Source organism: Haemaphysalis longicornis, unplaced genomic scaffold (genome assembly GCF_048455015.1).
Source record: "Haemaphysalis longicornis isolate Haplotype H1 unplaced genomic scaffold, Haemaphysalis longicornis Haplotype H1 scaffold_10, whole genome shotgun sequence".
NCBI lineage: Eukaryota > Metazoa > Arthropoda > Arachnida > Ixodida > Ixodidae > Haemaphysalis > Haemaphysalis longicornis.
Genome location: NW_027526204.1, coordinates 76,045,975 through 76,062,589, shown reverse-complemented (window position 1 = coordinate 76,062,589; position 16,615 = coordinate 76,045,975). Strand labels below are relative to the sequence as shown.

At 46.2% G+C, this 16,615-nt stretch overlaps 1 protein-coding gene across 1 annotated transcript in view; it reads right to left on the bottom strand.

The window, feature by feature from the left end:
- Window positions 1-3,773, bottom strand: part of LOC144157811 (uncharacterized) — a 32,294-nt gene extending 28,521 nt beyond the window's left edge. Inside the window, exon 1 of the mRNA XM_077688556.1 lies at window positions 3,633-3,773. Within this exon, the coding sequence (XP_077544682.1) occupies window positions 3,633-3,738 (106 nt within the window). The 5' untranslated portion in view covers window positions 3,739-3,773. The remainder of the gene's footprint in view (window positions 1-3,632) is intronic.
- Window positions 3,774-16,615: the final 12,842 nt, after the last annotated feature.

Here is a 16,615-nt window from a genome sequence, read left to right as displayed (position 1 = left end):
CAACCCGGTACAAAACGCCCTTCCGGTTTTGTATTTTCCCATTTATCCCCTTCCCGCAATAACGAACCCAATTTCGACTCGGGTAACTCGGACCGAGGTGTGCGATTTTTGAAATTAATCCGACTGTATATTAACATGATGTTTTGAGCTACGTCCAACGCACCAGAAAGTAAAAAATTACTTGCGTCTGCCATAAGTTGAAAATAAATTGAAGTTACGCCAAACGTATTTAACCATAACAAAACAATGTATGCAGACGTCCTATTTACCTGCAACCTTTTTGCAATGGTCCGTGTTATGATACGCGGCGCCAATTAAAAAAACAACACGTAGGTTGCTGTGTTAATCCAACCCGGTGCAGCGTTGGTCAACTACTACTAAAACCACACCCTTCCGCGGGCTTCTGCGTTGGTCGAAAAGTCTGGAACGTTTTTCGCGCATGCGTACTCGCGGAAGCGGTGATGGTTCCAGTCCCTACGGTTGCATATACGCATGCACATGCACTTATATGCAACACACACACAAAAAAGAAAGGACGATAATTAACAAAATAGAACAAAATAGAAAACGTATTTTATAAAAGCGGTAACTATTATGGGCTAAGCCAGTGGTACGATCCACTTTAATCTGTGGTTGACGGTCACTTTATATGCAAATGTCTGTAAAAAAATGGCCATTTAAGTAAGATGAAATTTTTGCTTGAAGGAAATAGTTCGCACACATTTTGAATACGGGCGTTAAGAACACCCCTAGCTGTATTCTCTTGCGTATACTTTTTGTAGATAATACATAGCCGGACACGGAGTACGCGGAAAAGAAAAAGCATAGAGAGTTTTAGCATATCGGTACCGTGTTTGCTTTACCGTTTACCGTGTTACCGGGAGCGGAGTTTCCGTTTGCCGCTGAAAACAGTAGGACATGTTTTAGCACACCGTTTGGGGTGCGTATTGCGGCAGGGGTGGCGCAAGTAGCCACATCTGATGATTTAGTCCTAAAGCAAATCACCAATAATGCAGCCTTTTAAAGCATTGCTTTTCTTTAAAGTAGCTTGAATATTTCACTTTTGAGATGAAACGTTCGAAAAAGTGTAGTTTTGAGAATACTGCAGCCATAATCGGTAAAGCTTCGAAAGAAAACGTATCGGTGGCGCTGTCTACAGAGTAGAATTTGAGTCAAGGTAAAATAAAATTTGTCACCGCGCTAAATATTTAGGCAAGAAATGAGTAAAATATGTTGTAGTCATTACTCAGTAGCCTACACTACCTCGCCCAGCACAATTTTGGAGGCCTAAAAGCGCACTGCGAGCTCAGAAACTTATCTGAACTATATGAGGCGGGCCTGTTGGGAGCGGGGTGAAGCGGGAAGGGGTTTTTGGGAAAGGGTTGAAACAGAAAGTGTCCAAACTGGAAGGGCGTTTTGGGAACGGGCGCACACGGACGGACCGCCAAACGGAAAGGGCGTTTCAGTAATGGGTTCAAGCGGGACGGGTTTCAACGGGAATGGGTTGTTTCGGGCTACATTCGAAATATTATTTGCTCATTTGCAACATACATACCTTTGCGCTGGAATAAAATAAGATGAAATGATGCAATGCGTTTGAATTCGAAGCTCATTTTGCAAATAGGTTTTTTAAAATTGCGATTTTTTTCCTTCTTTTTTGTTTTTCTAAACATTGCTTCATTATTAGTTATTGTATAATATTCATCCTGTTTGACTGCACAGCCCCGATATTTAGCTACACCAATACCATAGTGTTACTCAATTAAGCATTTCATTAGTAAGTTATCAACGCTGGCGTCACTAACACTTTTAGCCATTTTTCCACAAAGAATTCACTGCCAAGAATAAATATTCAATATTTTTGCTCTAATCAGCTGGGTAAGGTAAGTTTATTTAAACCATGCTTCTTCTGAAAAAACAGTAATACCAACCTTAGGTCCTTTCTTAAGAAAAAAATTTAGTGGCCTACCGCCTTAACAGTACTTCTCGTGAGTGTGTCTTTTGTTGGTTTCGTGTTTGTGTATGCATCCCCCTGTAATCCGAGAAGTCGCTGCGAATAGCAAATAAAAATGCAACAATTATTAGCTTGAATCGTAAAACATGACTCCAGAATGCCAGGGCAATGTAAAAAGTGTAGGAAAAGAAACTCGACTAGTCGTAATATTCACAGATGGGGCCCTAATTTCTTCTGTTGCCTATGGCATGCAACAGTACGTGATGCTCAGTTTTGTCTTTAGCTTCCCACTTTCATTTGCTGCGCAGGGCATCCTTATATGTATGTACATAGTTGTTCTATTCATCTTATAGAAATAAGACTGCGTGCCGTGATTGACAGCGTTGGCCATAAAGTGTGGGAGAAAAGGGAATTGGTATTGCCTTAGGGGTCATGATTTCACCTCCAGAATCACTGTGGCCGGGATCTTATCCCCGGAACAAAGAAACTGGAGAAGCATTTTGCCTACCACACCTGCGCTGGTTTGCGCATGCGCTATGGTACTGGGGGCTCCCACAAGGAGAGGGACACAGACGACGAAATGTAGCACCTAAAAAAATGGCTACAATCCACGCTGTAAAGGTGGTTGGCAAGCAAAGCTTTAAACGGAACCCACAACAATTGCCCACGTGACGTCACTCGAATTCACACACGTGGCTCTACAAAGAGTGAAACCATAAATTCAGCCGCCCGTTAAATGGAAAACGCGGGGGAGGCATCCCGAACACAGCAGCGGCTTCGGCGTCCACAGTGGTACCCCTGTCGTGACTCGGGAGAAAGAAAACGGAGAGGAGCTTCTTTCGAAGGGTGAGACAGCGGAACCTAGCCACCCTCATGTGCAAGCTGGGCCCTACACCACCACGCGACACAAGTGCAGACAGTGAAGCAATTCTGCATGTGAGCTTAGTGATTCATATTTATACCTATCTAAACTAGTTATTTTTCTAATATTAGGAGTTGCGTGAAAGCTGTGGGAACTTTTATAGTCGCTATTTATCAGGACCAGTTGCTACTTTCGCCTTTTGTATTACGTCTTAAAACACAACCGAATCGGTATACAGAAATTTAGAAAATGAAGTCCCATTTGTGGGAAGCAGTACGCTAAAGGTAGCGCTTCTCTAGCGCTTAGATGTCTGTATGTGGTTTGTACATTTTGTTTTCCCGCCCTGCAACCCAATCTTTATCGCATGTTTCTCAGTACGACCCCGTAATTTCATCGGGTCCGGGTTACCCTGGAGTTGCTGTCGAAGAAGTTAATGAAGCCGAGCGAAGGCAGCGCGCAATGGACGCGACGCCGCACAAAACAGGCCCAAAACAACTGTCGCTGAAGTAGACGACAAAGCCGTACCACCGGCACCAGTGCCAGCGAGCAGGCACTTCCGCGCGGGGAACGCTGGGTAAATTCGCCGTGCCATCTACAGTGTGCTCTGTGAGTAAAACCCTCCACCCCCCCCCACTGCCCCCCCCCCCCCCCCCCCGCCGCCGCCGCCTCCGCCGCGTTGGGAGATTGTTGTCCCGCATGCCACAAAAGAACCGTTCGTTGGTAGAGCTAAAAAGCTTTGCGTCTATTAAGGCATTCATAACTGTCACCATAAAAGCATTTTTGCGGAAAGCTTACGAAGAAGATGCATTTGCTTACCAGGTAGAGTTCCCGATGAAGCAATCGTGTGTGGTCCGAGCCATACGTACAACGATAGTACTGCTGCGCACCGAAATAAAACCCCTTTCAAGCCGACGGGACGCATGTCGACTATGAAGTTCTAAACCATGTGTGTTTGCAGCGAATTCCTGCAAACTTACTTTTATAGTGGATTTCTTTCAGCGTGACGAAGACATGTCCAAATTCGGTAGAGCCGCTATCCAGACATGGACACGATAAACACTTTTGTTCTCGTATTATCAGCGCCGTTTATTGAAGGAGACATCCGTTCATGCTACGAACTTGTTGACACAGTTACGGTGTTCCTGATTGATTTCTTTCGGTTCGTGGATATCAGGTGCAACTTCGGTGGAATGTACCATTGTCTCAAGGGAATAGACAAAGTGGAGTCATTGGCTTCACAGCTATGCAGTGTTCGGCAGCTACTAAGGACTGCTAAACAGCTTATACGCATTAGTGTATTAGCTGACTCGCAGTGCGGATCAAGACGCTTCAAGCTTTGGACGAACAATAAGGGCAATTGATGCTTCCGTGCCAAATCAAGCACCGCAGACCATGCCACTGGGTTTTCCGCCATGGACTTTGTCACCTGTTACCATAAAACATTCTATACCTGGAATTGATTCAAAAAAGCGCATGTCCCAAACTGTCCTACTTCAGGTTACACTTGCCCATATTCAAACATTTTACTCCGCAACGACCCATATTTTTACAGATGGATCGGCAACATCTGAGCGCAGTTCTTCAGGAGTTTTTATTCCGTCAGCTAACAAATCACTGTCATGCCGGCTTGAGCGAGCGACTTCGTCCACGCTAGCTGAACTTTATGAAATTGAAGAAGCCATGCGGTACATACTTCCTCAGCCACCGACACACTGGACCATATTCACAGACTCGAAAGCCGCCCTACAAAGCCTCCGACGTGCTAGCTGCTTCAGCATCCACGACCACATCCAGCGCGAAGTAAAATACCTGCACCATCTCGCTTACGCTGCTGGCCATCGCGTAACCTTTCAGTGGCTCCCTGGACACTGTGGTGTCCTAGGAAATCAGAGAGCAGATGAGGCTGCACGCAGGGGCCTAGAAATGAAAAACAAAAGAAAGATTTTCTTTACAAAAAATGATGCCTCAACTATGACCAAGGCCCTAGCTCTAGCAGAAAGAGACCGCTTATGGACCCTTCCGGAACATCATCATGATTTTCTGTACTCAATTGACCCACACATAAGACTGAGGCTGCCAGAACGACTACCTCGCCGGCGGGAAACACTGTTTCATAGACTGCGACTTAATGTGGCGTTCACTAATGCCTACTTACATCGCATAGGCCAAAGTACAAGCCCACATTGCGCACAACTGTGGCGCCCCCGAAACCGTCGAGCATGTCCTGCTAGAGTGTTCCGCCTACATTGACGCAAGGAGTCGGTTAGAGCAAAGGATCACATGTCTTCACCCTGGACCAATTACGCTGAGCCTGCTACTTGGACCATGGCATTCTCCGTCATCTCAACGGAAAGTCCTGGATGCTTTATTTGGGTATCTTGAAGATATTGGCGACACCGAGACTTTATAGCCCCCCTTAAGCGGTCAGTCTATGCTACGCCGCATGTCCCTTTATATGACCCTCTCTTTTGTTCCCCTCTTTCACCTACTACTCTTCTTTTTACTACTCATCTGTCTTTTCCCCGTTCCCCTTCCTGCAGAGTAGCATGTCGACGTATCCATGTTGGCAAACCTCTCTGCCTTTCCTCCATTAAGAAAGAGCTTCTCTCTCTCTCTCCCTCGAGACAAAGATTTTTCGGGTTGTGCTAAGGTTCTAATGGCTTGGTATTGATCTGTATCAGTTATTCTTAGTTTTCTTTTTATGCATACGCCTTTCGTGCTTGATTTGTGGCGGGCGCGCAATGAAACACACCGCAGCAAATAGGAGTTGGCAGCGCCTGGTCTGTTCTGCTGGCAGGGGACATGTGTTCTCCAGACACGGATGTTAATGACGCAAGCTGTGTGCGCACTTTTGTGTACGCCAGCTGGGTGCGAGCTTTAGCTAACTCAGCTATGCAATGCTTTCGTGGAACAAAATTTGAGGCATTCCCGCAATGCGATTGTAGATAAACAGAGGCACTGAAATATTCTTGTCACTTGGTAACAAAGGTCACATTGCCTTTGTTATCGCTGTGACGCACATTAATCACCATCCTCGCAACTTTACACAAATCCCTGGATAAAATGGACTCTATTCAGGAATGCCGCTGTGTGGGCGTTTGGACCGGAGCGGTGTAGCATACAAGTCCAAATTCATCCAACACGAAACACCTAGCCCCTTTCCCTTTTCAGCCCGGGAATATCTGCAATGAAATCACCGATTACGACCTCAGCGTAGTGCCATCGCCACCAACGCACGGTCCCACGAAAGCCCGAGAGAACCTAGGCCTCTGTTAAGGGCTGTAATGCGAAGGCATTATTCTCTACTTCATTCAGTGACACGCTTTCTTCCACATCGTGTTCTCTGAGAGCTTAGTAATCTTGCCGCTTGACACTGTTTGGCTATCCGCTTTCCCCTTACGTTTCGATTGCCTTCGATCGATCTGTCTCCTATAACCTGCGCCGCGGCCGGTCCCTTTTTGAAGATCCTGCTATCGATAAAACGCGGGTTGTAAAACGTCTATGACTTCGTAATTCATTTTCAAAGGCACATCGTGCCTTGGGAGGTTTCATATGAGGTCATAAAAATAAATTAAAACACACGTCTTAGAAGCAAGGCGTCTCCCACAAAATAAACAAAGGGGCACTCCTCAGCTTTCTGCCTCGGGAGTGGCTATGGTGTCTAGCCTTGCACGTTTTTCTTTTTTTTTCTTTCGGCAGCTCAGGGTGGGTTCATAGGAATACCGATTAGGAAGGAAGAAAGGCTCCGTGCGGGTGCGCCCTTTCCACCCCTCTTGTCACCGCGACTTCTCGGAATCACACGTCAGGCTGCAGGGTGCCCCCATGTACAGCCTATTCGGCATTCCCCAGCGTGTCTTTTTCCACGTGCGCCTCTTCGCCGTCGAGTCGCTTGTTTTCTGTGTGTTTCTGTGAGTGTTTCCGCGTCTGCAAATTTTGGCAATGTCAAAGTAAGTACGCTTAGATGCCGCGCAAGTGCGGTGTACGACGATGCCGCAGCGGCTACACCGCGGGCACGAAGGTACATGTGTTCACGTTCCCGAGGGAAGAAAAACTGATGAATGCATGGATACACGCGGTGCCGCGAGAAAGCCTAACCGATAATTCCAGGGTAAGCTTTTCTTTTCATTTTGGTATAGAATGGCGCTTTTATATCAAGAGGATACACGTGCACGTGCGGCTCCCAAGCCGCACTTTCGTATGACAATCACCGAATGCTTTGCTTATTGGAGGTAATATTTTTTCTAGGTATGCGAACTTAACTTCGCGGATGTGGATATTATCCGTGTAGCCACGCATACAGATCAAGCCAGTGGCCTTCGCTCTCGCGGGTACAACAAGTGTACCCAAACAACTGATGACCGAGCATCGACCGGTATAAACACGCTAGAACCAGTTGAATCGGAGTGTGGTTGAAGAATCGCTTAACCTGGGTGGTGCGTCTGATGCGTTCTATAACTCAATGCTTTACGCTTCCGAATTCTCTCAAAAAGTTCCCGCGGCAACCCTACTTGTTTTAATAGAAATTACCACCCGAACAGATAGTCCAGGTGCACTCAGGAAATTCACTATTAACACTTTACCTTGGCCATTCATCGCGAGCTGACATGCTATATGGCAGCCCACAGTCACCTGCACGTCTTTGAATAATAGGCCCCCGGAAACCACGGATTTGTAGGGAGTGAAAGGGCTCGTGCCCTTGCTAGTGCGAATCGCAACTCGACCGACCGTCAACCCTGGCCCTAGGTCTACAGCCCTAAAGAAGAACGCACCACCCATCGCAAGGCTCGGAGGCAATAGCCGAAGGTACTTCGCAGTTCCGCCCGCAATCTTCCTCCTCCCATTTCTGATCTTACGCGCTGCGAAACCACTTACATCCGCCAGGCTGAGACTCTAATTTGTTTATTTTATCTTACCCTCCCTCCCCATTCCTTTCCCCATCGTGACCAGTGGTCATCCTTTTCTATTAAAGGTTGTCTCTCTCTCTCTCTCTCTCTCCCTCCCTTGTGACTGAATTCTTCACTATATAATGACCGGAGATGTCACGCCCCACTGTCGGGTGTCTGGTGTCTATCCAGACGTTACACACACTTAGTGGACTTGTCCTTGCGCTAGGCGATCACCTCATTTCTTCATCAACACCCTTTACCATCCCACATTCTATAGTCGTAGAATACCTCCTCCACCACCTGATCTTCGCCCCATCCTTTTGCCTCGTCTCGCCTAGCTAGGCCCACGTGCGGGGCCCTGACACCTTCGGAATACCCGCCTGAACGCATTCCAGGCCCACCAGAACCCCATTTTAGGGCATCCTGGACATGGGTCGCTTTAAATAAAGTTTCATCTCTCTCTCTACCTTCTTTTGTGCTTCTTCATCATTTTTCTTTCTAGCGATTGCCATTGCCGTTGCTTGTTGCTATGGATGCTGGTCTACTTGTTTTTGCTGCAGTTGCTCCTTCTGCTGACTTGGTTGCTACTGGTGCGTAAGGTGGCTGCTATGCTGCCGAAGTGGTTTCTACCGTCACGGTGTTTGACCACGTTTTATGTTTCTGCTGTTGTTGCTGCTGGTCCTGCTGCTATAACTGCATTTGTAGGCTCCACGGCTTCTTTTCCATTTCTGCCAGTTTTTTCGACATTTCCTCCTTGGATACTCTCAGTTTTTTCCCACTGAGATGTCAAACCAACTAGCCCAATCCCAAGCTTTAGTCAAGTGGATACTCTCATTTATTGCAGCATTGGATGCCGGCGTACTTGGACACGTTCATAGCGATCTTGTTCTCTCCCTTCGTGGCGTCAGCGCAGCCCACTCCTTCTCGTGGTTTTTGACCGCGCTCCGGGAGAATTCACGGGGATGTAACGTCGGTCGTCGTCACGCACTTCGTCATGCACGGCGGCGGGATGCACTTCGCGACGCTTGGAGTGATGCGCTTCGCGATGCGTGGCGTGGTTTCTTCTGTCCCATTATCGCCTTCGAAACACGAACGGGATCTTTAATCTTGCTCTACAGGTTGTCTCCCGTGGAGTTGCTCTTGTTGCATAGCTTGCACTTGGAGACACATTTCTGATCGTCTCTTGGGTTACTGGCGCCGGACGCCAGGCAGACTCTTGCGTTCGGTGTCCGACATACGTCACTACGATGGCCCACCTTGCAGCGGCGTCTGCAAACCTCGATTTGTTTTCTGTACCTGCTACACTGGTAGAGCGTTGACCCGTACCTCACGTACCTTTGTACCTTTTCGGTTTATAAGGTAACAATGACTGCATCGACGTGCCAATACGCTTGGCCACCACCGACGTTGGGTTGTACTTGGTCAATATTTGCATCGGTCCTCCCTTTATGACTCGTTTGACCGGGCCCTGTGCGGCCGTCCCGTTTTCCGAAGACCCCTATTTACTAACTGCACCCACGGAATGCTACACATTGCTTGGAAGTATAGACACGGACAATATAGGCCCTACTTTGATAAAGTGGTACTGCCAAGTTATTGAATAAGCCTGGGCAATGTAGACAAGAAAAGGGACAACAAAGTATGTCGCTACGTCAGGAAGCTGAGGCACACAACATGCGACGAATGACAGGCCGGGGTAGTATGGTTTTTGGGTGTGCTTTGGTGCCTACGGGAGGGCTCAAGAACCCGTGTAGGTGCATTACAAATGTCGGAAAACTATCTTAAGTGAGTATTTACAACGCAACCCCTATTGTGGGATTATGGTGCCACGACCAGCCTGTCTGCAAACCTAATGTGGGCATCGATGCCTTTACAGGAACAGCGTATTTTTGCGTAGGATAACATGCAGTTTTCAGAATGAATAAAACTAACCTGTAAACTTCTACAACACGGACAACCTTCTCTAAAGCTGCCGTCTTTTCTGTGTATTTCTAAACTTATATTGTAGTAAATATTTAAAAATATTTTTGAAACAAATATTTAAAATATTTTATATTTTCTTCGAGTTTTCTTTGAGCAAATGAAGCACTGTTCCCAGAACGGTGTATAAGAGAGAAGAGAAACATGTTTAGTGGCTAAGGCGGTTGACTTCTGAATCAGAGGGCGTACTGTCGATTTCAGTCGCGGAGGCAATTTTTCTGACGAAGCCAAAAACAAGAGAACACAAATATCTGTCCGTTGGGACTTCGGTGCATGCAAAGTTTCCCGGTATGCCTAAATTCCCCCGTAGACCCCCAATACCGGCGAGCGCGTAGCCCTGGTGTAGCGCGGGTGCACGAAATGCCCCCATATCAATATGTCATTTCAGATACCCGTCGCTCTACTTGAACTTCTCTCTCAAACAACATGCTAGAATCCTTAAAGCTCCAATAAACCGGAACCGACAGGTACTTCAGCGTAAAGTCGTGGTCATGAACGCTACCTGTGAGGACACGAGACAGTACGCGGAAAACAAGTCAGAAGCGGTGGAAAAATAAATACCCATCCTTATCAGGCAAAGCACGAGCGGCAGACACTTAACAATTGTGCACAAATCTCATGCAGCCTGCTTTTACCAGCTTCAGCAAATCCCCTGTGTCGAAAACACTTCCTCAAATTGTGCGAAAACCCTCACCCAGACAACTCCCCACACGGTCGGTTACCTGGACAACAGGGCACAGCGTTCGGGGCGGAAAGGGCCAATGCGGGCGTCACTTCGCGCTATGACTATTCGGGCCTTACACTGCAGGAGAAAAGTCTGCAGTTTTAGTCGGAGTCCCTCTTACTTGCGAGGATGTACTGTAACTTAGTAAAACTTGCTGTTGGGCTAGTTGGTTCATGTTTTCAAGTGGAAATTTGAGCGCGAAAATTCGACAAAGACACAGAAAGACCAGACGGGACTACCGCTCACTTACAACTGTGTTTATTTTGCAGAAAGCATCGAAGTATAAGAGTCAACGAAGCCCATTATCACGTTTTTAAAAGATCTAAAAACGCTTGCTCTTTGCCACGCAAACATACCGAAGTGTCGCTACCACACTTGTCACCCATTCTTCCGATATGATAAGCCTCCATTATTTCTCGTGCTTTCTTATCACGGCTTCTGCCTACAATCTTAGTCTCCTGAAACAATAAGGTGCATTTTTTTTTGTTACTACACTCACTACAGTGGGTTGGCAAGTGTGCCCCCTTTGCGTTTGTTAGCGAAAGATAATGTTCCCTTGCACGGTCATTTACGCATCTTCCCGTCTGACCGATGTACTCTTTGCCGCATGTCAGAGGAATGCGGTAGACCACTCCAACTGCGCAGTCCACGTACTGATTAGCATGCCGCTTTTGGCAAGCCTGCACTGTAACGCCAGTGTCTCACCCCGCTCTTAAAGCCTTAGCAAACAAACCTAACCAAAGAGGATGTAGTAAAATGTAGTCTACTGGAGACAGGCTCCTCATATCATCATACACACTGTCCCCTGGATGTGTATCCATACACGCACGATATTCCTTATATGCTGCCAAGACAAGAAAAGCTACCCACACAATGTCGCATGCTGATATCCGTTCCGCAGACACTCCCCTGGAATCCGACATCAACAACCGAACACTGGGCCGCAGTATTGTCCAGTACGGCCGCAGACGTCGAGCGCAGTCTTTTTGGGAATGCTGAAAGACAGCCAATTCCTTTGGCGCAATAGAATTAGGCTTAATGTTAAAAGCGGGATTACAAGAGGATATTTTGTTGATCAGATATTACAAACAGGAAAGCGCTTTAGGCACCAAGATCACTGCTACATTTCAATGCTATTGTCTTGCCACCTTTGATTACTTCTTTGAGGGCACCTCCAAAGTGGGTATACTGTTATTTAGTTCAAATAAGCTGTGATCTCTGTTAATTAAATTCATGGAGGCTCCGTCCGCTACAGCGTATTTTAACGCGTGGCGAATAGGTGCCCCATTGTTCGCAAAAACGATGTATCTAAACTAGAGTAATAACTGCAAGATGATTTGCAAGCTGGGATAGTTGGAAAGTCATTCTTGGATAAAACCAGCGCTAACGCAGACGAAGACGAAGAAAGTGTGCCGTAAACAGCGGCTGTCCTTGTGGTACAAAAAACCAGGGGTTCTCCTTGTGGTACAAAAAAAAACCAGCAGCTGTCCTTGTGGTACAAAAAAAACCCAGCGGCTGTCCTTGTGGTACAAACCAGTGGCTGTCCTTGTGGTACACTTTCTTCGTATTCGTCTGAGTTACAGGTGGTTTTACCCAATAATAACTACAAACAAAATATCAGCATTTACCAAAAGTGCGCATGCCGAATTTTTTGGTTGGTTTATTGATTGATTCATTCATTGATTCATTGATTGATTGATTGATTGATTGATTGATTGATTGATTGATTGATTGACTGATGGGTTTAACGCGCCAAAGCTACACAGGCGATGAGGCGCTCCGCAGTGGAGCGCTCGGCATTAAAACTGACTACCTCGAAATCTTAAACGTCCGCCGCAATCACGAACACACGCGCGGTTTTGCTTTTCGTCTCCATCAGAAAAGCAGCTGCCATCGAGCCCGCCTCCTTGGGTTCAGCCGCACTCCGGCATACCCACTGATCCTCCACGGCGGGTGCGTATGAAGAATTACGACGATATGGTAATTCAACTAGCTGCAGAAGAACACGGCGTACATTAGAGTTCGTATAAACAGCGAACCCGGTTCTCTAGAATCGGAGCTGAGTTCGTTACCATGAGGTAAAGCAGCATGTTGCGTCTTTATCGAAATTGGTTTCAACTGCCTTTGAAAAACGCGTTTCTGTCCCAACAAATAATATGGACACATTGGTCGTATGCCGAATCTTTCGGAGAATTTTTTAGGGGGGCACAGCTTGTGTATCGACATCTTCTTAACGCAATTCAGTTATGCTCGTATATATGGCCCCAGATTTTGTAGCGTCATGTCATCAGTTTCTTCAACATTTAAGGCATGAAGCCATTAGTTAATAGGAACGGTGCAAGGTGCAATTAAGAAAGCAACAGAATTTAAGGAAAAAAGAATACCTAATTCTAAACATGGAGGAAAATAATTGGCACAAGGAAACAGCAGTTAAGAAAAATTATGTATAACTTAAAGCGGAAAGTACGCTAAGTCTGATATTTACATAAGGTTGTGTATTTCAATGCAGTATATTTTAGTTGGATATCGGGTGCCTTATTTTATACTGGTACGCAAATGAGAAAGAAGCAGTTGTTTATGGAAGAGACGTTACCCATGGTTTCCCATGATACTCGTGTGGCCTGGGAGTCACTGAAGTGTCACACGACGGCAAGTGAAGTACGCGAGATGAACCGGATAATTAACGTTTGGTGGACATGATTGTGAAAACTGAAGCTACTAGTGCACTTCAGGCTTTGAAGAGCTACTTTTGAAGCGGGGAACATGGTCCCCCATGTCAGCAGCAGTCGAAGAATTGATTGGATGCCTTCTTTGATTTCACAAAACACAGCCGAATTCGACGAAGTTGGTCGCATCAGCCGATATGACCGTGCTTTGTCAGCTGATTGCAAAAATTGCTCAAACCATCCGAAGATGCTGCCGATTCTTATGTAAAAATGTCACTCGTTCCACAGTAAAATGTGGTAATATATGAACGAATCATATGTAGGCCATCGTAAGGCATGCTCTTTTTTATTCCATTCATTGAGAGGGAAATTATTTTTATTCGCGGCAGCGACAGAGTCCAGGGTGGGAATCCTAGCGGCAATATCTGCGGTGCTTCATTTGTGATTCAGGCCATATTAGTCGTTACAGCTTGTGGAAAGTTGGAGTTGTCTTGATTTGCAATACGTGTCAGACAATGGGTTCTTGCTTGTGCCTCAAGGGAATGTGGAGGATTTCTTGAAAATACACGACGAAGGCTAGGTAATGGGCTTTACGAATTGTTCGGCAACACAACGAGTCTTTAAGAAGGCCGAGGCACCCTGTAAGCTTGCTATTCCTCGCCCGCTCAAGCATTCTTACCATAGCGCATGCGCATAATTGAATTTTTATGTGTAAATGTTTCTTCATTCGAATAAGTCTCAGTTGATAGTCATTACTCGTCCTATCTGGTTCTTTTCTTCGGGGTACTATTTTTAACGCGCTGTTTCCCAATAACCATACCCCTTCACAGCAGAATAGTTGTGGAGCAGTCGTTTCCTGAGAGGTTGACAGCAAGATGTCGAAAAATTTTGGATGCTGCGGAAAGTTGCATTAGTTTTCTGGTCACTCCCGGGGCCGCAACAAGATATTTATTTCCAATACGTTACCAGCACACCTGTGGGTATGTGCAAAATGTACAGCTCGACCCCTGATGGACATGACTCCGTCATTTTCCTTGTAGGAATATCTTTTTGTAAGAATATCTCACTATTTGAGGCATGTTTTTTAATGGGCGTTTTTGGTACCCGTACATGTTTTCAGACACGAAACATTCCTGTCTCGCTATTGCTATCGCGTTATCAGTGCAAATGGTAAATATAAGGCACCATGTTCCAATTTCGCCCCTTCAGCTGTCGGACAGTTGTGTTTATCTTTATTGCTATCGCGTTATCAGCGCAAATAGTAGATATAAGGCACGATGTTCCACTTTTTGCCCCTCCAGCTATCGGACACTTGTGCTAATCTTTCCCCCAGCACTCTTCGTGAGTTGGCAACGACCGCAAGATTTCTAGAATTGGTGGGTTCAGATTGGGGCTGAAAATATACTGACTGCTGTGACTGCATGCCCGCAGCGCGAACCATTGTCGGCACTCCGCGAAAATGTGGGATAGAGTAGTATAAAAACTGCAGACCAACTTTTTTGTTGCGTATATATATATATATATATATATATATATATATATATATATATAAGAGAAGAAAAACTTCGAACAAGGTAAAAGCACGATTGTGGCCTACGTTTCAGCAAAGAGAACTTGCTTTCCTCAGCGCCCTGAGGAAAGCAAGTTCTCTTTGCTGAAACGTAGGCCACAATCGTGCTTTTACCTTGTTCGAAGTTTTTCTTCTCTTGTGTTCTCTACCATCTTCAAAGTTCTACTACTCCCTATATATATATATATATATATATAACGCAACATTCCAAGCAACATAGACGTGAAACGAATTCAGTTGTTCTTTTTTTATTATAAAGGTGAGGGCACCCTCAAGGATAGCACGTGTCGCGGTATTTGCGCTCCCAGTAAGGGCTACAACGGTGAAGCTCCATTTAATAACATTGAATCATATGTTGGTGTTAAAGACACTACGTATAAATGTGACCTACGAGGCACCCCTTAGTAGGCGGCTTCGAAATATTTTGCAGCACCAAACAACATTTACAGTGCGTCGAAATATCGACACATAGACGTTTTCGTTTTCCCAATCCTACAAAAAACCTTCCGACGCTGGCCGTGTTGCTCCCGTGTCCTCAGAATCGGCAGAGGGATGCCTGAACCATTGAAAACTGCGGAGTGTAACTTTGATATTTAAAGTCAACAGACAGCACTCTCCAAACGTATCAAACAAGAACTCCGAGCCTGCTGTACCCTCTTCTAGAACCCAGCCTTCTTAAGAGCTCGGTTTCCTGTCACCTCCTCTAAAAAGAACGGGACAGTGCCGCCTAGTTTTTGTATAATGTATATTTCTATAGTTATTCACAAAGTTCTGGACTAGTGCTGTTTTCTGTCCCATCTAAATGTATCAATAATTTTGTCTATAACTTTCAGGTTCGAGCAAGGGCTTGTCCGGTAAAGTTATTCCGCTCGGAGCGTTTGTAAAACGAACATTTACACGATGCCGTACGTCATCAGGCAGACAGCGGCAGCTACAGACGGAGTACATTCGAGACCAGACTCCAAGCCGTGGGCGGCGGGACCGGTCGGCAATTCCAAGCAGGGGTGGGAGAAGGAGCTCCAGCTATCCCAACGTGTAGTGTAGAGCCGGAAGCAGAGACAATCAAGATCAAGCCTGAGAGTCGACGCAGCTGAAGATAATCGAAACCAGCCCCGAAGCAAGTCGACAAACCCCCCACAAGACCAGAACGAGCCCAAACAAGTAATCTGGGCCCAACGGCTCTCTCCCACAGCTCATGCCCAAACTGCCCCTCCGGCGCCCCCAACTATACCCAAAAACCGCAGTTCTTCTCTGGAGTGAAAACATCTGTCTCAACTACTTGAGCCACAAAAGACGTTATTCGGGTCATTCCGGGCTCACTTATATATACTTGAGCAAACACAAGCAACAGCCAATAAAAATGCAAGAAACCAAATCCACTCACAATACAGGCGCCTCTCTCTCTCTCCTCCAATGACGGGAACACAAACACTACCCCTACCTCAGATTCAAGCCATGTTTCCTTAACTAGCTAGTTGGTCGACTTCCATCACCCAAGAACTTCAAAACATACGCCAAGAAAATCAGTTTCTACAGCAATAATTCTAGTCACTACGTTCGAATCGCACTTTGCTCCGACAGGAAAACAACACGGCCGAAAAATACACCACAGCAATCTACGAACTAGGAACGACACGTCAAGAAGCGTCTTGTAAAGGGCCCATTAGAGCCCACACCCGAAGCTTCCCCTACTATCGCACTCCCTACAGCTTCATCACCGCATCCCTTCAGATGGCCGGGCCCAGTCTGGTATTATGACCATCCTTCGTTGGAACTCCCGCGGACACACGCAGAAAGCAGGTGCCTTAAATCAATTCATTAACATGCTTGACCCAAAACCTTCGGTTGCCGCTTTGCACGAAGCTAATTCATCTGTCAAATTACTGGGCTACGTCCCTTACGGCTTTATCGACACGTTCCTACACTTACTCTGGTGCACAAAACGTTATCAGTAATTCATCACTTCACCCCGC